General features: G+C 37.0%; 1 protein-coding gene across 1 annotated transcript in view; it reads left to right on the top strand.

Annotated features, from left to right (window-relative positions):
• INPP5F (inositol polyphosphate-5-phosphatase F) overlaps positions 1 to 25574 on the top strand; it is a 105970-nt gene that overhangs the window by 76010 nt on the left and 4386 nt on the right. Inside the window, exons 8-17 of the mRNA XM_044665631.1 lie at positions 567 to 746; positions 5340 to 5407; positions 5817 to 5941; positions 7381 to 7458; positions 8833 to 8953; positions 9593 to 9721; positions 18484 to 18601; positions 20332 to 20530; positions 22016 to 22087; positions 22265 to 22338. Of these exons, the coding sequence (XP_044521566.1) occupies positions 567 to 746; positions 5340 to 5407; positions 5817 to 5941; positions 7381 to 7458; positions 8833 to 8953; positions 9593 to 9721; positions 18484 to 18601; positions 20332 to 20530; positions 22016 to 22087; positions 22265 to 22338 (1164 nt within the window). The remainder of the gene's footprint in view (positions 1 to 566; positions 747 to 5339; positions 5408 to 5816; positions 5942 to 7380; positions 7459 to 8832; positions 8954 to 9592; positions 9722 to 18483; positions 18602 to 20331; positions 20531 to 22015; positions 22088 to 22264; positions 22339 to 25574) is intronic.

Here is a 25574-nt window from a genome sequence, read left to right on the forward strand (position 1 = left end):
GGGGGGGGGGGGGGGGGTGGCAGCTGGGTAGCTCAGTGGATTGAGAGTCAGGCTTAGAGACAGGAGGTCCTGGGTTCAGATTTGGCCTCAGACACTTCCTAGCTGTGTGACCCTGGGCAAGTCACTTAATCCCTATTGCCATGCCCTCATCCCTCTTTACCTTGGAACCTATACACAGTATTGATTCTAAGACAGAAGGTGGTAAGGGTTTTTAAAAATAAAAAAAGAAAGAAAAAGAGCTCTGTGGTGATTTCTAAAGTGTCATCGAAATTACAAGGAGAGGGAGTTGGTCAGAGTATGAGTTCTTAACTGGAGATCTATGGGCTTGTGATTTATTTTCAGCATTTCCAAGAAGTTGAATAGAGTTTATTTTGACCAACCTCTAATATAGGTTAATATTTAAAAACATGATTCTGAGAAGGGGTCCAATCGCTTCCCCAGATTAACAGGAATCTATGACACAAAAAAAGACCAAGAACCCCTGGAGTAGAGGAATGCTTGTGAGTAACTTAAATTTAATAAATGATTTAGAATACTAATTTTTTTTTAATTTTGTCATCTCGTAGGAATGCGATACAAACGAAGAGGAGTTGATAAAAATGGAAATGTTGCAAATTATGTAGAGACTGAGCAGTTAATTCATGTTCATAATCACACATTGTCATTTATTCAGACACGAGGTTCTGTTCCTGTTTTTTGGAGCCAGGTTGGGTATCGATACAATCCACGACCACGGCTAGACAAAAGTATGTGAGCCAATAACTTTAATGGTCTGTCAGTGATATTTGTTGTTGTTGTTTGGTCATTTTAAGCTATCTTATAGAGCTTATATTTTGAGCCCAAGGCTGAGGATTTTCATAGTCATGTCTGTCTCTTTTTGACCACATTCAGGGTTTTCTTGGCAGAGGTATTATAGTCATTTGCCATTTTCTTCTCCATCTAATTTTACAGATGAGATAAGTGAGGCAAACAGTGTTAAATAACTTACCCAGGGTCATACAGCTAGTAAATGTGATTTGAACTCTGGAAGATGAGTCTTCCTGACTCCAAGTCCATCATCTATGTGGCCAATGATATTAGAAAGTGTGTTTAAAAAAAAAGTTAAGAATTTTGTATTTGATCTTCCAACTTAACAAATTGTACAAGAGAATTTTATTGCATTATTTCACATTTTGTAGGTAGATGTTATGAGGTATTCTATGTCAAAAGGATAATGACATATTTTGAATGTTAAAACCATTAAATTAATAATTTATTAAAGCATATACAAGATGAAGAGATTGTGATGACCTTAAGTTACTGTTTAATTTGAAGGGTGAATTAATTGGATACTGGAGCGTATAAAAGGTAAATATAAACAGTATTTACATCATGAGGAAATATCTTAAAATGTTAACACCTACCAATGTAGGTTATATTTAAGGCTGAACAAAGACAAAATATTTCAACGCAAACATCAGAATATAGTAATATTCGCTACATGTTAGTTTTTCATTTGTTTCATAATAGAATTGCTAGTGCATGCAGAAAATTTTTAAGTTTTTTTTCCTATTAACTTTTTATTATGTTAGTGGATCTGAGATATGGTACTCCTTGCATTGGTACAAATTACCATCTGTGGCTTTTAAACTGTTGTAACTTTTGTTCATTTCCTCCCTTAAGTCCTCCATGGAGTCTGTTCCATATGCCAGAGCTTTCATTGGGATAGTTTAATATTCTGAGGATACCAACAAAATACTCATACCATTTTGTTGTCTTTTGTTCTTCTTGAGACTGGCTCATTCCCTTTTCTAGTCATATCTCTCCTAGCACACACTCAGTACAGTTTCTTATGTGCCAGTTGCCATTGTTATTATTCTGTACCTATCTGTACCTACCATACATTGCCTTTTGGGTTATTTATAATTTTTCCTCATAATCATGGTATTTCATTATTCACAGCCATGGATCACCAAGATTTAATGTAAAAAAAAATAGGAGTTTTGTTTCAAGGAGAAGTTTAGGGTTGTTTCCAAATGTAATCCAGCCAGCTCTCCTGTCCATTTTATTTCTGGGCTAAGTTTAGTGTCTTCATTTTCTGTTCATGATATATATGGTCTGTCTCTTTATGAATTTTCTCTGATTGTACATTCTGGCCTGGACAATTTTAATTCATTTACTTGCTTTTTCCCCCACTTTGTGAATAGTTTCTCACTTCTTTCAATCTGACTACACTTTTCCATATCCTTTACTACATCCTCATCCAAATCATCCCATCTTCCATAGGCTATTCCTCATGTCTTAGTCCTAGGCACTCTTCTCTTATATTCCTACACATTTTACCGATGAGGCTCATGTGATCCTGGCCAAGTCACTTAATTCTAATTGCCTAGACCTGTAATAATTAAATTGGTTTGACAAAAATTATAAAAAATTGTTGTGGTCACCATTTATAAAAGTTAAAGTTAAATTACGAGTCAGTAGACTGTTAGTGGCTTTATTTATAGCAAGGTAGAGATATTAAAGTGGGAAATATGGGAAGGAGATAGAAAATATCACCTAGCTAAAATTACCATAAGTCCTAATCCTAGTGCCTCCAGACTGAGAATACAAATCTGAATGGGAATCTCACCAGAATCCAAAGTCCAAATCAGGAAGCCAAAATCTGAAGAGCCAAAGATGCTGAAAAACTGCCGAGAACAGTCAGCACACATACTGCCAAGAATAAGCCCAAGAATGCACCAAGCAAAGAATGTGACAATCTTAAACAAAAACATGATCAACTTCCCTCCCAGTTTATGGATAGGCTTATTGAGCTGGGAGGTAGATATATTGACCTGAATCTTTCCAGAGAAAGGAATGTCAGGCAAATAAGAAGACAGTTTGTAAAGAACTGTTGTATGGTAGTCAAAGACTATTTTAAGACTAATTGCCCAAATTAGGCTAATATGGATCTCGAGGAATTAAGAAGAGTAGCTGCTTATGACTGAAATGGTCATGAAAAGAAAGACAAAGATAGATAACTAGGACTTATTGGAGGCATTAAGGAAGTTCACACCCCCAAAGACCAAACACTGCCCCCTGGACAGTGCCAGGCAAATTGGGAAGCTGTGATTGTTTCCTGTGAAGTGGTAGAGAGGCAGGAAATGATGTGGAGAAACTGCTTATAAAAAGCTAGCCCAAGGCCTCCTGGGTGAGGCATTTTAGGAGGAATTCAGCTGAAGGCCAAGGTGCTTCATAAAGACACTTTGGGCATTGGCGAGTCAGGCTGAAGAAGTGTTCTGTGCTGCATTGATTTGGTGTTGTGTCCCAAGCTGAAGGAAGAGGCTTATGCTGGTGAGACCCTTGTTGAAGAGGCTACTGGACTTCCATGTGGAGATTGGAACTTTGTCAGGGAGTGAGCTAAATTTCTTCCTAGGGTAGTAGGCTAGGAAATATTTTCTACTACCCTCATACATTTCCCTCCTTTTATATTTTTATTAAATGAAATAATTAAGAGCTACTAACAACATTTTGACTTAAGAAGTTAATTTTATATATGGCGACCACAAACTCTTTTTTTAACCAATTCTTTATTATTTTTTTCAAGCCAAAAAAAATTTTTTTTTAAACCCTTACCTTCTGTCTTGGAAGGCAGAAGAGTGGTAAGGGCTAGGCAATGGGGGGTCAAATGACTTGCCCAGGGTCACACAGCTAGGGAGTGTCTGAGATCAGATTTGAACCCAGGACCTCCCATCTCTGGACCTGGCTCTCACTCCACTGAGCCACCCAGCTGCCCCCTCAAACCAAATTTTTAACTATTACAATTGGCCACTCAATTTTAATTATTATAGACCTTACTGCTCTTCTGCTTTATAACTCATACTTGGTATCAATTCTAAGATAAGAGGTAAGGATTTTTAAAAATTTTACTTTTCCAGCAAAACATCTCTATTGACCTTCAGTTTCACATCTCTAAATAACTTCCTGACCTAAGGCAGTTGTTCCAAGAGATGCCTTCAAAGTGACATGTACTTGACTCTTTCCAAATTTCCTTTATTACTGCCAATGGCACCACTATCCTAGTCTCCCAGGCTTACAATTTGGATATATCCTCATTTCATGGTCTTTCATCTTCCATATCCAGTCTGTTGCCAACACCTCTCACATATGCCCCCTTCTCTCTTCTGACACTGCCACCACTCTGCCATAGACCCTCGTCCCCTCATGCCTGGATGATTTCAGTAGCCTGCTGCTGGATCTGCCTGTCTCTAATCACCACTTCAGTCTATCCTTCAGTCAGATATCTGTTAAAATAATTTTCCCAAATCATAACTCTACTTTGTCTCTCTTCTACTAAATAAATAGTAACTATCATCTCCAGGGTCAAATACAAAAATCTTTTTGGTGTTTAAAGCCTTTCATAACCTAGTGTATTCCTAGCTGTCTTTCTAGTCTTCTTATTCCTTCTCCCATAGTTTTCTCTCTAGTAACACTAACTACCCTGCTTTTCTGCTAACAAGACACTTCATCTCCCAGCATTTTCTCTGACTGTCCTCAGTGCCTAGAATGCTTGCCCTCCTCATCTTCATCTCCTGACTTTCTGGATTTCCTTCAGTTCCCACCAAAGATTCCCCCCTCCCCCTTCTATAGGAAGCTTTTCTCAACCACCTCAATTCTAATACCTTTCCTCAGTTAATATTTCCTCTTGATCTTATGCATAGCTTAGTTGTATATATCTGTTTGTTGTCTCCTCTATTAGACTGTGAGCTCCTGTAGAGCAGGGCCTCTTGGCTTCTCTGTGTATGTACAGTGTCTGCCATACAGTAGATACTTGATAAATGTCTATTGACTCATTCACTCTTTGTCATTATTATTGGGGTTCCTTCTAACTCTAAATTCCCATAGTGCCTGTGGCCTTATTACCCAGGAATGCCTGCCTATTGCTGAAGCCCCTTCTCCCACAGATGAGTTCCTCCCAAGGCCTTCATTTTGGGAAAGGGCCCAAACTGGCCATCCTTTATTCTTGTCAGCTCTGCTTCTGACTCCGAACTTTGCCACCATGCATTTCCAGTACCACACAACACCTACCTTTCACTTCCTATCTTTGTGTTGTCTTCTTACTCTGGTAGAATGTAAACTCCTTGAAGTCAGGACTATCTTTTTTCTTGAATTTGTATGTCTAGCTCCTTTTACAGTGACATAAATGTTTAATAAATGTTTGTTGACTGATAGCTGAAGGTAGATAGTTAAAGATGGAAAAATATATAACCATATGTATATACATCTACCTAATAGACATATACACACATGCTCTCATTACATTTGTTTTAGACATACACAGTGAGAAAAATTTTTTTGTATTTCTCTTTTTTTTGTAGATGAAAAGGAAACAGTTGCATATTTCTCAGCACATTTTGAAGAGCAATTGAAAATTTACAAAAAACAGGTTGGCTTTGAAATATAGTTATCACTTTTTTTGTTTTTGTTTTTGCTTCTCCGTGTTTAGAAATGTTCTATTTTACAGGATTCTCTCAGTGTATATTTGTAATATTTTTAGGAAAATATCCATCATCCAAACAAACAGCTTTTAAACTAAGGGATTTTTATATATGTGTACACACACACACACACACACACACATTCTTTTAATATGCATAATAAAATAATCTGGGTTTTTTAACTACATAGGAAAAACTTGTTAGTAGCAATAATTAAACAATTTATAACTGGGCAAAATAATTCTTGTAATATGTTCCATGAAAAAAGTGAATATGATTCAGCCAGAGATCACCTCGTTTCAAAGATTTAGTGAAATTTGACTTTTGCTTTGCCTTCCCCTTTCCTTTCTTTAACAGGTTATAATTAATTTGGTAGATCAAGCAGGAAGAGAAAAGATTATTGGAGATGCATACCTCAAGCAGGTGTTGCTTTTCAACAATGCAAATCTCACTTATGTTTCTTTTGACTTTCATGAACATTGGTAAGATGCCTTCTGTGAAATGGTCTTTGATCCACTGAAATGTAAATGGCCATGATATAAGCTAGTTTTACTGACTTCAAGTGATCTTATTTGTAAAATAAATAGTTGGATTAACTAACTTCTAACATTGTTTCAATATGAAATACTTCTGTTTAATGGGAAGTCATGGTTCTTATTAGCCTTAGAAAGTAAGTACAAATTATTTTTGGGATCTGATATCCACATAAATATAATTTTGGTTAATTTAAAAAAATTCATTCTTTTTATTCCATATTTGCATTTTTCCCCCCTTAAAATAGTTTGGAGAAGTATGTGTAATATGCTGGTGGAAAATTTGCCAACTGAGCTACATTCCCAGCATCCTTTTAAGTTAAGTCCTCATTTGATGTACAGGATCTTGGGAGATAAATTTGGCTGAGACCTATGCTGCGGGGCTCTTTTTTGGGAGCTTAGCTTTGCTTTGGTAAAGTGCTACAGGTGTGAGTTTTTGGTTCTCTTTGCTTTCACTTTACTGAAAGAATTCTTTTCCTTTTCTTTTCCTCCTCTTTTTGTTTATTATTAAATTATATATATTTTAAAACACTAGGAGTATTTGTTCATTTTTACTCCTATAGTATGTTATATCTTTCCTAGAGTTTTCTCTTTCTATCCTATCTCTTATACTTTTGGCAAAAGTTCCATTTAATTCCTTTCTGTACAAAGTCATCCTGGGCTTCCTTTTTTTTTTTTTCCCCCTCAGCAATCAAGGTTAAGTGACTTTCCCAGAGTCACATAGGAAGTGTCAAGATTTGTGACCAAATTTGAACCCAGGTTCTTCTGATTCCAGGCCTGGAGTCTGTATATATTTGTGTTGCCCAACTGCCCCTGGACTTCCTATTCTTAAATCTAACACTTGCAACCTAGAATAAAACTGGCTTCCATTTGTTTGAAAAAACTGTGCAAGACCAGGATACTTATTAGTTCTAAATTCAACCTCAGATTTATACATATATATTAAAGTCCTGTTCTAAAGCAGTCAATACAGAATAAATTACCCAACCTGTTTTTTTTTTTTTCTAAACCCTTGTACTTCGGTGTATTGTCTCATAGGTGGAAGATTGGTAAGGGTGGGCAATGGGGGTCAAGTGACTTGCCCAGGGTCACACAGCTGGGAAGTGGCTGAGGCTGGCTTTGAACCTAGGACCTCCTGTCTCTAGGCCTGGCTCTCACTCCACTGAGCTACCCATCTGCCCCCGACCCAACCTGTTTTAATGTTGTATTTCATGGGGCTTTTTTAGAGTCTGTACTTCAAGAAACCATACATATTGGCTCAAATATTTTTTCTAGTACCTATGTATTATAGTTTAAATATTTCATAATCATAATTTTATATTTAAAAAATTTACTAAATAAAAATGTTGGATAGAGTTTTAAATATACCATTTTTCAATGTTTTTTAGCCGAGGCATGAAATTTGAGAATGTCCAGACCTTAACAGACGCCATTCATGACATTATTCTGGACATGAAGTGGTGTTGGTATGTATTATTTTAAAAGGTAACATTTGCTTTGAAAGATCCTAATATTTGTGCCATTTTGCACTGGAGGCAAGTGTCACTTGTTGAGGAGGAATTTATTTGGTCATCCCATTCTAATCTTCTTTGAAATTTGTTGAATTTTAAAAATGGCTTGCCAGTGATGGTGAACCTTTTAGAGATGGAGTGCCAGGCCCTGTACCCCACCCCCAGACCAAGTGCTATTTCCTTCCATCACACCCCCAAGGACCTTCCCCACCCCCACCCCCCTTTTCCTCATACAGGAAAAGGGAAAAAGTGTTCCCATTGGCTGTTGGGAATGGTGAGCAACTGCAGGCATCCCCACAGGGAAGGCTCTGCATTCCCTTTTTGCCACACATGCCATAGGTTTGCCATCACATGCTTAGGCCATTTGAATCTCACTGCTCTTTTTCTATCCACATCTATTTAGGGAACATTATTTAATGAAACTAGATTAACTTTTTAGTATTGCTAAATACTAACCAATACTTTTTAGTATTGCTTTTTAATCCATATTTTCTTTAAATCAAATGGAGAGGCAAAACTGACATGTTAAAGATACCATATTAATAAAGGATAACGGACAATGATATACGTTTACTGCTGACAAGCTTTATGAGAAATATCTAACCTAATAGCTTATAGATGGTAGGTGCTCCATAAATAGCATTGGAATAAATTAATATCGACAGGACAATAGGAATAAATTGACTTATGTCAAAGGAGATTTAGATTGGGCAGCCTAAAGGCAATGTCAATTATAAAACAGTTGTTGAGAAAAAAAAGTTCTTGCTATGGTCTTGAAATAATGAAGTCAGTGAGGAGAAATGAGATGACCACTGAACTTCTATCCAAACTTGAAATAGAGTAAAATCTAGTGACCAATCAGATTTCTTTAAGTTATATAAACTTTCAATAATTCATATGCTTAATTTAGGTATCATAATATTGTTAATTGCTACTTATATGGTCAGTGTAAATATACATCTTAAAACTTGCATTTTGTTTTTGTTTTTGTTTTTTTAAACCCTTAACTTCTATGTATTGGCTCCTAGGTGGAAGAGTGGTAAGGGTGGGCAATGGGGGTCAAGTGACTTGCCCAGGGTCACACAGCTGGGAAGTGTCTGAGGCCGGATTTGAACCTAGGACCTCCCGTCTCTAGGCCTGACTCTCGATCCACTGAGCCCCTTAAAACTTGCATTTTGGATAGTCATCAGACAAAACTTAGGTTAGCCTAAAATTTAGTCAACTTGATCAATAAGAACCATATCTACTTATTTAAAATGCTACAAAGTGGCAAATTTGCAGAAAATTACACTAGTATTACTAAAGTAATTTCATCTAATTTTTTTGTAGGGTTGATCAAGCCGGGGTAATATGTAAACAGGAAGGGATTTTTCGAGTTAATTGCATGGACTGCTTGGATCGTACAAATGTAGTACAAGCTGCCATTGCAAGAGTGGTCATGGAACAGCAGGTATCTTTAAATTTAGTTTTACATTTTTTTCCTTAATTAAATTGCATTAGAAAAAACACAAGTCTTAAAGTCAGAAGACCTTAGTTCAAATGCTTACTTGGTTACTGATTAGTTATTAGATATAATTTAAAGACTTTGACCGTCAGTTTTCTTGACCTGTAAGGACAGAGACTTTGAACTAAATAAGTCAGTCCAAATATTCCTTCCAAAGTCTATGAATTGAATTATAATTTAATTCTAATGTATTAAAAATTATTAAATCTCTATAGAGGAAGGACATATTTAGCACATTCAGTGACTTAGTTTTTATTTTCACAGATACAGATCTTGACATTTTGAAACTTGCTGGCTGTTTATAAAAGTGTCAGTCAATTTGTTTTTCATTTCACATTGATATTATGTTTTTAATATTTAAATTTGAAGTGAAATATTAATTTGTGGACCTTTGTGTCAAAAATTATACAAAAATATTCCAAGTGTTTTGTTTATACATCTTTTGACATGCCAGTTTTCTTGTAATATTAAAAAGACAACAGATTCTTTTCTTTAAAAGTATTTAATTTTATATGCATTTTCAGGTTTTCTATATTCTGGCTTTAGGATGTTCAACAACTAATTAATTACTTTTTTGAACTTTAGCTAAAGAAATTAGGTGTGATGCCCCCTGAGCAACCTTTGCCAGTGAAATGCAATCGAATCTACCAAATAATGTGGGCAAATAATGGTGATTCCATAAGCAGACAGTATGCTGGAACAGCAGCTTTGAAGGTAATTTTTTTTAAGTAGTATACATTTGGCCAGCATTTATCCAATAGTTATCAGAATTTGTTTTTAGTAGTACCTTTTAAAAATAATCACCTTCTTAAGTTACAGGAAGGGTTTTTTGGGGGGGGTGGTATATGATGGAGTCTTTAGAAATTTCTTCAGAAACACTCAGCGATAACCTTCATGGGCTAAATCTCATTGATTTTATATAAAATGCCAAAACTTAAGTATTAGTGCTTGCATCATTTAGCACCCATGTTATTTGTATACATACAGAGAAGCCAAGGATCTAAGTTTTGTCTTTTATTTTTTGTTTCAAAAACTCTCTGTCTTAGAATCAATACTGTGTTCCAAGGAAGAAGAGTGATATGGGCTAAGCATTTGATATTAAGTGTCTTGCCCAGGGTCACATAGCTAAGTTCAGACTTTTGAAGAGGCTGTCTAGTTCTACCCCTTATTGGTGACCTAACTGAATAGCAACATGCCACTCCTAAATTGATACACCTAGAATAGGTTCATTGGATCATCCAAAATTAAAACTGGAAGGAGGAGGAAGGGCATAGCTTTGTGACTGGGTAAATCACTTAACCTTGATTGCCTAGTCCTTACTGCTCTTCTGTCTTAGAATTGACAGTGAGACAGAAGGAAAGGGTTTATGGAGGGAAAAAACTGGAAGAGACCTTTAGAGATCATCTAACTCAACTCTTTCATTTGACAGATAAATAGCTGCACTTCAAAGAGGTTAAGTGAGTTCAATGAAAATTTCAAAATTAGGATCTGTATTTCCCAACTCTCAATCCAGAGTTCTTTAATTCCATTGGTTATAGATAGATAATATATCATAGTGTATACAATTGAGTTGAGTTGAGAAGAACTGGATTCAAATCCTGGTTCATATTTTCCTGAATTCTTGTGTGCCTCAGGTTACTCCCTAGGATTTAGCTACTGCATTATAGTTCTTTAGTTAATGAAGTCACTGGTCCTGCTCACCTTTAATAACTAATTACCAGATACTACTATCATCAACTACAAATGCCTTTTATTAATTCTTTTGTTCTACATCCTTCTATTTCTCTTCAATTTTAGACATTGACCCTTGAAATTTATGCCATCATTTTCCAGGATACTACACAATCTGGATTCTCTTTCTCTTTTTCTGTGTTTCTTTTGCTAGTTTTTTGCACTTGCTAAATGTGAGCATCTCCAAGGTTCTACCCTTAGCCCTCTTCTCTACATTTATTCCTCCTTTCTCTTAGCAATTTAATCAACTTTATGCAATTTATTCTTTTTTTTAAATATTTATTAATATTAATATTTATTTTTTTTTTAAAAGTTAACATGGTTACATAATTCATGCTCTTACTTTCCCCTTCACCCCCCCTCCCCGACTTCCCCGTTGTCCCCATGGCAGATGTGTATTTCCACTGGTTTTAACATGTGTCATTGATAGTTGCATTTGTGTGGTAGTTTCGAGTCTACATCCCCAATCATGTCCGCCTCAACATGTGTTCAAGCAGCTGTTGTTCTTCTGTTTCCACTCCTGTAGTTCTTCCTCTGAATGTGGGTAGCATCTTTTCCATAAATCCCTCAGAATTGTCCTGGGTCATTGCATTGCTGCTGGTACAGAAGTCCATTACATTCGATTTTACCACAGTATATCAGTCTCTGTGTACAATGTTCTTCTGGCTCTGCTCCTTTCGCTCTGCATCAATTCCTGGAGTCTCCAGTTCACCTGGAACTCCTCCAGTTTATTATTCCTTTGAGCGCAATAGTATTCCATCACCAACATATACCACAATTTGTTCAGCCTTTCCCCAATTGAAGGACATACCCTCCTTTTCCAGTTTTTGCCACCACAAAAAGCGCGGCTATAAATATTTTTAAACAAGTCTATGATCTCTTTGGGGTACAAACCCAACAATGGTATGGCTGGATCAAAGGACAGGCATTCTTTTATAGCCCTTTGAGCATAGTTCCAAATTTATGCAATTTATTCTTAAATCTTTGCTTCCATTTTTAAGCTTTTTCCTGAACAATAGTCCTGAGTTTCAGAATGACTGCTAGACATCTCCACTTACACGTTTCAGTGTCATCTCTAGTTATAAAAAATGTAGAACTTTTCTATATTCCCCAAACTAATTTCTCCTTCTAAGTATCCCCATTTCTATTAAAGGTTCCACAATTTTCCAAAACTATACTTCTCTTCAAAACCTTAGACTAATCCAAGTCTTCATTTCTCACCCCCAGCCCCCATATCAGTCACCAGAATCTAGGGAAATCTTTTTATCCAGCTCTCCCTTCGACCACCAACTCTTTTCTCTACTATATCTCTTATTTTAGTCTATAGCTGCTGCTTTTTTTTTTTTTAACCCTTACTGTATGTTGGTTCTAAGGTTGAAGAGAGATGAGGGCTACGCAGTGAGGATTGAGTGGCTTGCTCAGTCATACAGGTAGGATGTCTGAAGCCATGATTTGAACCTAGGACTTTCTCTAGGCCACCTAGCTGCCACCAGTCAATTGCTTCTTGACTGATATCCCTATTTTCAGTCTTTCCTCCAGTGCTATTGTCAGATGTCTTTTTAAAGTATTACTTATTCCATTCTGCCTTTCCTTCCTTCCCCTTTAATAAGCCTGAAATGACTTCCTATTGTCTACACCAGTGATTGGCAAACTTTTTAAAGAGGCCAAAGGAAAGGAAATGCTCATCTGTCAGTCTGTTTCTAAGGCAACTCTTTTGAAGTTTCATTGTATTCATCAGATTAGGGATAATGTCGCTAAGCCTATAGAACATTTCAGGGGCCTGGATCTGGCTCTCAGGCTATAGTTTGCCCATCACTGATCTACACAATAAACCTAATTAGTTTGGCATTCATGCTTTCCCACCAGGTAATTTCAATCTGTCTTTCTCTGTATGTTCCTTTTACCTTAGCCAAACAGGACCACCTATTTCTTGAACATATTTTGTGCTTTATGTCTTTACTAACATCATTGCCTGTGCCTAAAATATTCTCCACATCTACACCTATTGAAATCCCACCCATTCTTTGATCTTTACCTCAAATATGCTTTTTTCCCTTGATTTTCATAGTCAGATATTCTCTTTCCTGAATTAATTGCCACATTTTTTCATGAGATTTTTTTTTTATAGTTTAATCTGTTTCTAGATTCTAAGCTTCTTAAGGGTTTCATTTTTGTCTTTCTAACTTTTTGCATCACAATGTGTCTTACTCAATAAGGTTTTAATAAATAAGTTAATATGTTTATCCAAATCATGTTTTTCTTTTACTCAAAAGTACAACTAGTATTTGGAAAGAATTTTAATGTAACCCTGCTTTGATACTTCATTGGATGTGTTCTTATTCTGGTTATTCACTTCACAGATGTATTTCATCTTTTATTCTTCCTGTGGGATATTGTCCCTTTTGTCTCCTTCTTCCCATACATTTTATAGAGAGGATCTAGATAGTGCATAATAGAGAATTTACACTTAGAACTTAAGCATTTTGGACAGTCCATCTATTACTCCTTGCTTCATTTTATGACTGGCCATTCCCCATTTCTAATAATACATTTTTTAGATGATTTTTAACCCTACATCTTTAGGCTTACCTGTTTTGCTTTGTTTTTATTTGTAGATTTTTTTTTTAATGTTTGGATTTTATTGAGATAAAATAGTTCTTTTAAAAACTGCCTTCAAGGTTAACTCCACAAAACAGACATGATTTGGATTGAGAAAGAGGTCTGTTTTAACAATACATGTATAATTCATTCCATTCTCAAGGGAGGTGGGAAAGGTAGGAGGGAAAGAATTTGAAACTTAAAATTTTTACATGTATCTGGAAAATATTTTAAAAACTTGTTTTAAAAGATGATGCATATTAATGTGAACTATCAGGTATTTAGAATATAGTAGAAATGATTAAGCTTAGTAATAAATAAATAAATCCCATATGTCAGTTAAGACTTAAGTGGGGGCAGAGCCAAGACAGCAGAGAAGGTACATGGGTCTGCTTCTACCAAATTACTCTCTAAGCAACTTTATTGTAATGAATTCTGGAGTGTCAGAACCCACAAAAGAATGGGATGAAACAATGCTTCAACCCTAGATAACTAAAAAGGTTGGCACAAAACATCTATCCCATTGGACCTGGGATTAGAGCACAGATCAGTGCATTGAGGCAGTCAGGCCCACCTCAGCAAGCCTGGCAGACCTTGGGGTGCATCATTTTCTGGAGCTCTCAGCTCCAAAAGGCAAGGGAGTTGGACAACTAGTCAGAATATTACAGGGGTCGCTTTGCTGGCTCTGGGTGTGAGACTTGTTACGTGTCCACACATAGGTCTGGGTCCTGGTCACAGGGTGAGGAAGAGCACTAGCACTTGTGACCACAAGGCAGCAGGCAACTATGGTCACAGTTCCAGGCAGAAAAGAATGCTTGTGGTCCCTCCAAGACCAGAGCACTGGCCTGGAGAATATTAAATAATACCTTTCCTTAAATCATACCTTCTGGAGCTTGACACAGTGCCTCCTTCACAGAAATAGAACCCACCTGTAACAGTTTTCAAAAACTTTAACTTAAAAATGAAAAAGAACAAGTTTAGTGTTTGGGCTTGTTTGTTTTTAACAAAAGAAACTCAACATAGAAAATTATTTTGATGACAGGGAAGACCAAAACACAACTTGAGAAGACGATAGAGTCAATAATGTTGCATCCAAAACCTCAAAGGAAAACATGAATTGGTCTAAAGACCAAAAAAAAAAAATTACTGGAAGAGCTCATTTAAAAATCAAATAAAGATAGAAGAAAATAGGGGAAAAGAATCAGTAATGCTGGAAAATCTTGAAAAAAGAGTAGACAGCTTGGTAAAGGAGTCACAGAAAATAATACCTTTAAAAGCTGAATAAAGTAGTTGATAAGAGAGGCAAAAAAATTCACTGAAAAAAAGAACTCCTCAAAAGACACATAACCACATGGGAAAAGATGTGCAAAAATTCACTGAGGTTGAATTGTCCAAATGGAAAAAGAGATACAAAAAAGACAAGAGCTGAATAGAAAATTTGACTCTCAGATACAAGACTTAAGAGCAGCATAAAAGGATAAACAGGAAAGAAAAATCATAAAGAGATTCAATTCAGAAAGGTTAAACTGTTTATATCCACATGTGGGAAGATGATTCTTGTGACTCCTAAGAACTTTATCATTATTAGGGCAGTTAGAAGGAATATGCATAGACAATGCATATCATTTCAATAAAATCAGTCTCTAAATAAAGACTTCATTTCTCAAGTTAATAGATAAGCAAGTCAATTGTGTAGCAATACAAATCATTCCTCAGTTGATATGTGATCAAAGGATATAAACAGGTAGTTCTTAGAGAAAATAATCTTTAAAAAACTAGATAGTCATATAAAAATGCTCTAAATCACTATTGACTAGGGAAATGCAAATTAAAACAACTAAGGCACCACCCAATACCTATGATTATTATGATGAGAGTAAAGGAAGTTGGAGGGAATGTAGAAAAACTGAGACACTAATGCACTATTGAGGGAATCATGAACTGAGTTTTAACAATTCTGGAGAACAATTTGAATCTCTGCCCAAAAGGCTATAAAACTGTACATACCCTTTGACCTAGTTCATTTATATCCCCAAAAGATTAAAATAAAAGAATTAAAATTAAAATTAATTTTAATTAAAATTAAAAGATTAAAATAAAAAAAAGGGAAAGGACTATATATATGTATATACACAAAAAAATAAAGTAGCTTTTCTTGCAGTGGCAAAGAATTGGAAAGTGAGTTGGGGAATGGCTAAGTTATGGTATATGATTGTCATGGAATACTGTTGTGCTTTAAGAAATGATGAGCTGGGGAATTTTGGGAAAACCTGGAAAAGACTTAGATGATCTGATGCAGAGTGAAGTAAGCAGTATCAGGAGAACATTGTATACATAATAGCAACATTGTACAATGAATAATAATTTTCAGCAATACAGTGATCCAAGACAATCCCAAAGGACTTTAAAAAAAACAAAATGCCTTACTTCCTGTCTTTGAGTCAATATTGTGCATTGGTTCAAAGGCGCAAGAGCAGTAAAAGCTAGTCAAAGGAGGTTAAGTGATTTGCTCAGTGTCACATAGCTAGACGTGTCTTTTGAGATCAGATTTGAACCTAGGATTCCCATCTCTAAACCTAGCTATCTAGCCACTGTGCCACCTAGGAACCCACTTCCTCTACTCAACAAAGGACTCTTTGTAAGGGGTAAAAAGGGGTTTTTGTTGGGTGAATATTGAAAAGTGATGGTCACCAAAGAATTGAATAAATATCAATCCCCAATGAGAAAACCTCAAGTCAAAATAACTTTTATGGTAGTTTATTTACAAATGAGAAGAGAGAGAGAAAGTAAGAAAATTAAGAGAGAGGATAAGGTAAGATAATTAAACTAACCAAACTAAATAATTTGCTTCCGTCCCTGGTTCAACCCAGGCAGATCTAACTAGTCCTCAATTGGAGAGGGAGGCTAAGGGCCAAAAGGGCCCTTGAGCTGAGGGCCGGGAATGAATGAAGCAAAAGCTTCAGTCACAAAGCCTCTCTTGAAAGGAGAGTTCCTTCAGAGAAATCTGTGAAGATTTAGTCTTTACACTCACCACGTCTAATTCCAAGGGAGAGATTAAGAGCAGTCTCACCTAGTCCAAGGTTTCAGCCAGCATTCCTTCAGGTCCAAGACACAAACAAGAAGAGCCCCTTCAGGAAGTTGTCACTCCCTTTTAAAAGTGCTTCTTTTTCATCTCTTCCTATGCCTTCCTCCTAGTTTACTTGTCTAATCACAACAGATGCTTTGCTTAGGACTGCCAACGGAGGCAGTTCAGTTGATTCTGATTCATCACTCACTCTTGCACACTGTGGGTCACAGACCTCCCCACTTGAGAAATAAGTGCTGGTGTTTACACCTTTGGTGATTAGATTTGAGAATGGGGAGGGAAGATTTAATTTCATTATCACACTGTTGATGACAAATTCCAACTGCTTCCAGAGAAAGAACTGATAGAGCCTAAATTCAGAACAAAGCATGCTATGTTTTACTTTCTTAATTCATTTTTTGTTTGTTTTTTTTTCCACAAAAGGATTAATATGGAAACAATGTTTTACATAATTTTATATGTAAAAGCTATATCATGATTACTTACTGTCTAAGCAAAGAGGGAAGAGGAAGAGAGAGAAGGAAAATAATTTTTAAAAAGACTAATCAAACAAAACTAATTGGAAACTCCTACCTATAGCAGAAATATACAAATGTTTTAAAAATTATTCTTCTATAATCAATATAGAATTTTTTAAAAAAATCCTTATCTTCTCTCTTAGAGTTAGAACACCAAGTATTGTGCTGAGGGTTAGGCAGTTGGAGTTACACAGCTAGGCAGTGTCTTGAGACAAGTTTTGAACCCAAGATCTTTTGTCTCCAGGCTTAGCTAGTTACCTAGCTGCCCCTGAATATAGAATTTTTAACAACTCCTAAAGAGGATTGACAGTGAATTACTAATTGATTCCTGTGTTGAAAACTACAAGGCAGGGGTCAAGATGGCAGCATAGGAGCAACAAAAGCCAAAACCACCCTGACTATCCTTCCATTCTAGTCTTAAAAAGTTTTTCAAAAAAGACAAGAATCTAAACCCAAAAGCAAGACAGTGTTAGAGGGCTCTCTGAAACACAATTTGAAAGATAGGGGGAAGAGTCGATTTCCACAGGAAAGGGGGAGAATGGAAACAAGACTGTGCTGGCTGAACCCTCTCCCCTCACCACCTCTACACACACACACACACACACACACACACACACACACACACACACACAGAGAGAAAGTACTCAGAACAGCTGTAAATTGGAACTGCCAAGGATGACTGAGCCAGGCAGACTTTATAACCAATATTCCTAATGCCTCACTTCTTAAGGATTAAAAGAATCCAGTCTAATTCAACCCAAATTCTCCTGTAACAGAATCTTTTCATGTTGACTATTGTATGAATAAATGGACTTTGGTGTGGGCTTGGCCTTTTTTTTTTATCAGATGTTGGTGTTTTTCATAACAATGTCTAGGAATCTATGGAATGATACATGTGACAAGAAAACCATAGACCACCAACCTGGCATGGTTTCATATTGGAATACCTAGGCCATTTATGGAACACAACAAACTAACCTTTGAAACTTAATTTTTTATTTTAAAAGTTCATTAATTTATTAATTAATGTATCATTAATGTCTTCAGCAGCATGGCATAGTAGATTCAGTTAGCCTTGAAACCATGGAGACCTGGTTTAGGCTTCTATCCGAGGCACATCCTGACTGAGCCCTCTAGGCACCTCCTGGTTACACAGAAGTAGAGGCTTGACTGGAGTTCTCTGACCGATGCAGTCCTAGGGCTAGTCCACAAAAGAGTCATAGAATCCCAGAAAATGCCAAGAAGTCGAGCTCCAGCTGAACTGACAGGGCCTCGATGAGATGTAGGCCTTCCGTAGGCATCAGTGTTATGTTAAGTGTGAGGATTTGTCCAGAGGATCCCAACTATCCTTGTCAGCCCTGACAAGGAATTCTTTTTCAAGTCCTTCGTGTGTTTTATAGGATCCAGAGTTTTAAACTTTATAGCTTGAATAGTCTTCAGTATTCTAGGTTGTAGACTTTTATTGGTTTTAAACTGACATCTTGGTATTTGTCAAAATTGGCTCAAGTAAATGATCAAAATAAAATAACATTTTCTCTTAACAGGGTGATTTCACTAGGACTGGTGAAAGGAAGTTGGCAGGAGTCATGAAAGATGGAGTTAATTCTGCCAATAGGTATTACTTGAATCGCTTTAAGGATGCTTATAGACAAGCAGTTATAGGTAAGAAGCTTTTTGTCTTAAGGTGTGATGACTAGTTCAGTAATTTCTTTCTTGAATGAGGTTTTTTGGGAAACGAGGGATATTAATGTAGAATAACGTTTGTGTTTTATAATAATTGCTTTTGTTTTATATTGTCCATCTTTACAAAAGTGAGATGACTGTGGTTGCTGTTAATTGCTTAGACTGATGCTAATAAAACAAGCCATCCACCTGTACAAATATTTGTCTTTTTATTCACTCTGCAGCAGAGTTTAGGGCCTGCAGAATGAGGGAGCTGTTGTCTTACAGAGGGGAAATTATATGCATTAGGATCTTGTCAGCAGAAATAAAATTCTTAGATCTCATTATTTTTCCCTTTAACTTCCCCTCTTTGGGTGAAGGGCACCACCATTATTCCAGTCACCTAAGGTCATTGCCTAGAAGTCATCTCTTGACTCTTTACTGTCACACATCCCCATCTCTATAAATTTTCCACGTTTTGTCAGTTTTATCTCTTCAACATTCCTCCCATCTCTTTTCCACTCATACATCCACTCCAGTTCAGATATTCGTCACCTCTCACCTGGCTTACTGCAGTAGCTTCTTTAAGTAGTCTCCTGCCTTCAGTCTCTTTGCTTTCTAGTTCATTCTCTACCTACATGCCAAATGCTATTCTGATAGCACAGGTATGACCATGTCTTTCCCCTGCTTAAGAAGCTTCATTGGCTCACAGTTTCCCCTAAGATAAAGTTCAAACTACTCTCTAAGCTAATTACATATTCCTTTCCACTGCATATTCTATGCTACAGCCAAACTGTCTTCTAAGAATGTTTTCCTTTCTTACCCTTGCCTCTTGGAACCACCCCCCTCCCCCAACAAACAAACAAAAAAAACCCACCAGTCCATTCAGAGACGCTCTCTTTGAGATAATAAGCACCTTCAAGAAACTTTTCCAGATTTCCTAAATTTTCCTTCTCTAGTTCACTTTATATTTTTTCTGTATGAGTCTTATATTTATTTTGAACATGTTAAAATGTTTAAAAAATGATTCTTGATTGATCAAAAGTAGGAAGTTTCCTTCTCTGGAAAGATTTTTTTTTTTTTTGGGTTACTCTGGGCTCTTTGACATGAACAAATAGCTAACCATTTTCTGTAAGCCAAGTTTAATCTTTTTCCTCACAAAAATACTATTGCCTTTGACTATATTGTAAGTGAATGTTAGCATATTTCGATCTTTATAGTGTTTTATGGTTTACCAAATACTTTTCTCACAAGCGTGGAAAGTAGGTAATAAAAATGCTAGCTGTTTTACTACCTAGTCCAGTTTCCTCTCTAGGATACCATACTGTCTTTTATGTTTTTTAAGAATATTTATGGTTTTTACAGTCAAGAAAGATACGTTACCATGCTTAAATTTTGTTATGCAAAAAAAATATTATAAATATTGCAGGATTTTAAATTAGGTCTTCTAGAGCACCATGCCACTTAGCTAATTTTAAAATTTATCTCCTAATTTTTAATCTATAAAAGTCAGAATCCACTAGGTTTTTTTCCAATCTGTATAACTTTTTCCTTTGTTTTTTTTTTTTTGTATTGTGACAAATTTTTAATGATTGTAGACCTTCCTATTGCCTTTTAAAGGAATATTTAAACTAATCCTATTTTTATTCTCTTTCCAAGTTTTAAATGATAATGACTTAATGCCAACATTTCTACTTTCCCCACTTCCTTCACCAACCTCCCTCTCTTAGATTTGATGCAAGGCATTCCTGTGACTGAAGATCTCTATTCCATATTTACCAAAGAGAAAGAACATGAGGCTTTGGACAAGGAACATCAGAGAAGCCACCAGGAACTGATTAGCCAACTCTTACAGAGCTATATGAAATTACTGTTGCCTGATGATGAAAAATTCCATGGGGGATGGGCCCTTATTGATTGTGATCCAAGGTCAGTTTGAATTCATGCCCAGAGCGGCCCCTTCTTAACCTTCTGATGCTAATGTCTTAATTAACAGTTGATAGATAGCAAGGGCAGTGTTTACTTAGATAATGCCAGGTGTGGGCTTGTATGCATGGTGCATGGCAGTTTACCAGCACTTGGGAAGCATATCATATGGGCTTGTTTCTGAGTGGCACGTGGACTCAGGGATGCCCTGTGGATCCCGGCCGTGCCCTCCCTCTCACAGCCTTCCTCCCTCAGCTACTGTGCTGAATCTAGCTGAGGGAACTGCCCTGCTCAGGGGAATTGTTTCTTTATGGTAGTGCTCTGCCACCCTCTGTTGTTCTCCACTGACAGAGCAGCTAATTCTACCTCTGATTTCTGAGGAGTACTTTAAAAACCGCACAATGCTACATCAGTTTGGACTCTCCTGTGCACTCTTTGCTCCAGTCCCCATAGCTCCTTATGGTTTGGGAAGCGACTGTGTTTTTGAAGGTTTGCTGGCAGAGCACGAGCTCTTGAAAGTTCTGTCAAGTTGGAATGGTTTTGTGTCCAGGCATGATGATGGACTCATTTCTGTAAGCTAAGAACAGCCCTAAGTTTGGAGAAGCCACAGCGCCAAATCAGTAACAGTTTTGTAGGCCATCAGTATTGAAATCTTGTGTCCTTGAATAGTGTATATGTAAAAATTTTGCTTTTAACTCCTTTTCTTTAGCTCTTCTAGTAACCTCAGGAACTCTGGGCATATTCTTCTATGAATATCCTCATCATGGTTGAGAAATTTAGTATTGCTAGCAAAAATGACAAGAAAGAGAAGGGTAAGCTTGGAGATGAAATTTATGTGGTAGAGAACCAGTGCTATCAGCCTCTAAAAATCCTTCGAAAAGGTCCAGAATCTCTCTCAAACCCTCTCTGTGTAAAACTGTTAATGCCTGTAGGTCAGATAGGCTGATCCACTCACCTTGTAAGCATGAAAATAGTTTAGTCAAAAATAAAGATGTTATATATGCATTATGCTTTCACACCCCTATAGGAATACTATAGAATTATACTTTTTTACTTTGACAATTGACATTCAATTGTCAATGATAATTTCCTATGCTAAAATTTCAACATTATTGCAATAGAGATTGAGTTTTTTAATAAGATTAATGTTTTTCAATCTTTTCTTACTTTTGGCCTACTTTTTGCTTTTCTCTACTACTTGACAAATAATTTTCACAGTTTTCCAGGTATTAATTATATGATATAGCCAAAGTTTAATAGCAGTTTACCTCCAAAATGCCAATTTTATATGAAGGAAAAAGAGTTATACTCAATTGAATAATAATCAGAATAGTGTGAAGTCCTCATTTATTTGTGGATAGACAAACTATGTTTTAATTTTTGTAATTATTCTTTTTGTTTGGTTATGTGGCAAAACTCTTACTTAATGGCTTAAAATGTAAATTGTTATGAAAATACTTTTTCCCTAATCCCTACCATGTTTTTTAGCCTTATTGATGCTACTCATAAAGATGTGGATGTGCTACTACTGCTTTCTAACTCTGCATACTACGTGGCCTAGTAAGTTGCACATTGAATCAAAAGCTTTCATTGACATTTTTTTAGGTTGATTTCTTAAATTAAATGTCACTTTTATAAGTTTTATTATTTTAAATGCTTAGTGGTTCTGAATAATTTTGTGTACTGAAGCAGAATATTTTCTATTTTAATCTTTATTCTACTTCTTTCTCTATCCAGTTATGATGATGAAGTTGATAAAGTAAATCAGTATCAAAGACTGAGCCTGGAAAACTTGGAGAAAATAGAAATAGGTAAAATTTTAAGTATTTAGGTTGTTTTAAATACTATCCTATTTCTTCAAAAGGGTAGTTAGGTTTAAACAAGTAATATTGACTTATTAGAACCAGAAAACTATTATTTCGGTGATAATTGTTTTTTCTTTGCATTCAGTTTGAAGATTGCCCTACAGTGTTGGTGACAGTGACCAACTGTATGTTTGTGGCCATGGAAAACAATTTTTTGTTGTTCTTAAATAGTGTCCCTCAAAATATTTGGGCTCTGAGACAAATAGATTTCTTTTTTAAAAAATTATGATCGAGGTATATTTCTCAAGTTTTTTTTTCTCTCCTACTTCAGATACAAATGATCATCTCTGTGTTCAAGAATTCCAAAATCTTCCTATCCAACCATAACATATTGACTTTCCACTTCTCCCCTTGCCTTTCCCTTAATGAACCCTACTCTTTACCTACATGATGACCTTCAGTCCCTTGATACCATATTTCTCTCTTGGGCTATCTGGCCTGCACGCTCACCTCTTTTCCCCATCTAGACTTGTTTGTGAACCAGCTCAACTAAACACTATTATTTGAGCTCCCAGCCCCTTTATCATTTCACTCATTTATGCCCTGTCAAGCCTCAACCTTGGATCATTCCCACCATCCAGTCTTCACAGCTCCACATGCCTGGCTGAATGAAGGTAGAAAATATCACACAACTATTGTAATTGGGTTCACTACAGATTTATGTTTTACAATCTCAACTGAGTCCTCTTCTAAGCAGTCCTTCTGTACCTGCCTCACCAACTTGTGATCCCACTCTCCACGGCAGCTCTTTGAAACCTTTTCAACTCTTCTCAGACCTCTTGTGGCTCCCACTCTTTCGTCTCACATTTTACAGGCCATTTGTCATGAACTTCCCCTTGTCCCCCCTTTTTCTTCATCTGTCACTCAAATGCTTTCTGCCATTATCTCCTCAATCCATTTTATACAATAAAGTGCCTTACTTTTTTTTAAATAACATGAATATTTATTGCATTATATGAATACTATATTGAAAGCCCAGCCATTCAGTTTATACACAGAAATTACACAATTATATAGTTTTACAAAGGCTGTGAACATAATAGAATCTACAAAATCTACTTTTCAGAAAAATTTTAAAATTCCAAACATCAAAAATGTACAGTTGGAGACATAGAGATTAGTTTGGCAGCCAGTAATTTTGACTGGGAAGTTGCAGCTTGCATGGCTTAATGGGAATCTGAAAACGTTGAATTGAACAGTAGTTGTGCTTTGTGCCAATCTGAAAAATATAACACTGGCTGTCAGTGTTCAAATTCATATTGAAAAATATTTAATTCACTTAATGTTGGTTTCTATGCACTCCTAGAACTTTCAGTCATTTAGCTCAGGTACGTCAGTAAGGTAATATATTAATTCCTCCAGTATCATACCAAATCCATTTGCATACTTTCAAATAATTTAGAAACATATGATATTCACGTTGTTCATAAAAAACAAGCAAAAGATCGAGTAACCTGTCCAGTTCTTCTGAGATGTTTTCACATCAGCTTCATAAACTCTACAAAACAGTAAACTAACAGTTAAAGGTAAATCTTAACAGAGAGCAGATTTTTCTCATAAATAAATAAAGTCCTTTTTATCAGAGGTACCTACTTACTGAAGCAAACCCCAACCTGCTCAAGGGATCCCATTCCATTCCATCTGCAACAGATTACCCTGTGGGTCATCCCCATTCTGGCATTTATTTTCAGGGTCTCCCTAACCAACTCCTGCCCTTTATGGCTCTGTTCCTCATAAAGGTAACGGTTGTCTATGCCTCCACTTTCCTTACTCTCTTCCCCTTACAATCCATTTTATGATCTCCTGAAGAGAAACCAGGGGTGCCCTGATTGTCGAATGCACTGGCCTTTTCTGTCTTCATTTTTCTTCATCCCTCTGTAGCCTTCTTGTCTTTGACACTCTCCTCTAGGATTTTAGAATATTCCTCTCTCCTAGTTCAATTCCTACCAGTCTTAGTGCTGTCTCTCAGTCTCCTTTGCTGAATCCTCATCCATATCATACCCTCAAACCCTAGGAGACTGTCCTGGGCCCCCTTCTCCCCTTATGCTGCTTCATTTGGTGATCTCATTAGCTCTACCATGGATTGGATTACCATCTTTATGACTGATTCTAAAATCTACATACCCTGCCCTATATTCTGCTGCTCTCTGGTCTCCCATCTTCAGATCCCTTTTGACTAGGTGTCCCGGGGGTGTTTTAAATTCACCCGATCCAAAACCGAACTCAAGATTGTCCTCCTTCCTAAAGCCTCTCTGTGCACGTGCTTCTCTTGTTGTAGAGGGCAGGCTTTCAAACCTACAGACATCCTGGACCTCTCGCTCCCTCGTGCAGTTCATTCCCAAGGCCTGACTTTGCCTTTGCAGCATCTCTGCTGACACGGCCTCGGGCTGGCGTAGGCCGGCATCCCCCCTCACCTGGACCATTGTTAATAGCTGCCTCCTGCCTCGAGGTTCTCCTCACTCCAGTCCATTCTCTCTGTTCTTCATCATGGCACCCAGGACTGACTACAGAATCCTCTCTGGCACTCAGAGGCCTTCTGAATCTCTCTGGGTGGCCCACCCCCCCCAGCCTTTCCAGCCTTCCCAGCATCCTCTGGAACACACCCTCTGCTCTGATGGCCTGGTCTCTGGGCATGGCCTCTGGCTGGCTCCTGTACTTGGAATGCTCTCCTTTGTCTCTGCTTACTGGCCTTCTGCATTTCTTTACATTCCAATGACAGCCATTCCTAAGCCTCTTATAGTTTTTCCTCTTGTTAATTATTTCCTGTTCATCCTGTGTGAAGGAAATTTCCCTTTCCCCCCTTTCGGGGGTCACACAAGCGACATCATCTCCTATTGACTGCCTGCATGCCTGGCGTCAGCCAGAACTTGACCCAGAAGGCGAGGAGGAGGCAAGAAGCTGAGAGGTTATACAAAGGGTTAAGCAGGAAGTTCTCTGTCTCTGGCCCTCTGGGCTGGGGTCTGCCAGAGGGGCCATGTGGAAAAGCTAGATCAGGGCCCCTTATCTCTCTCCCTCTCCTACCTATCCAAGTAATCCTAATAATTTTTATTAGAATCTATCCTATTTTCATCAAAACAGTCCTAGAGGTAGATTATTTATACATTTTGTTTGCTTTTTGTCTCTCCCATTAGACTGTGAACTTCTTGAGCAAGAAATGTCTTTTGCTTCTCTTTCTAGCATTA

The sequence above is a fragment of the Gracilinanus agilis genome, chromosome 2 (genome assembly GCF_016433145.1).
Source record: "Gracilinanus agilis isolate LMUSP501 chromosome 2, AgileGrace, whole genome shotgun sequence".
Taxonomy (NCBI): domain Eukaryota; kingdom Metazoa; phylum Chordata; class Mammalia; order Didelphimorphia; family Didelphidae; genus Gracilinanus; species Gracilinanus agilis.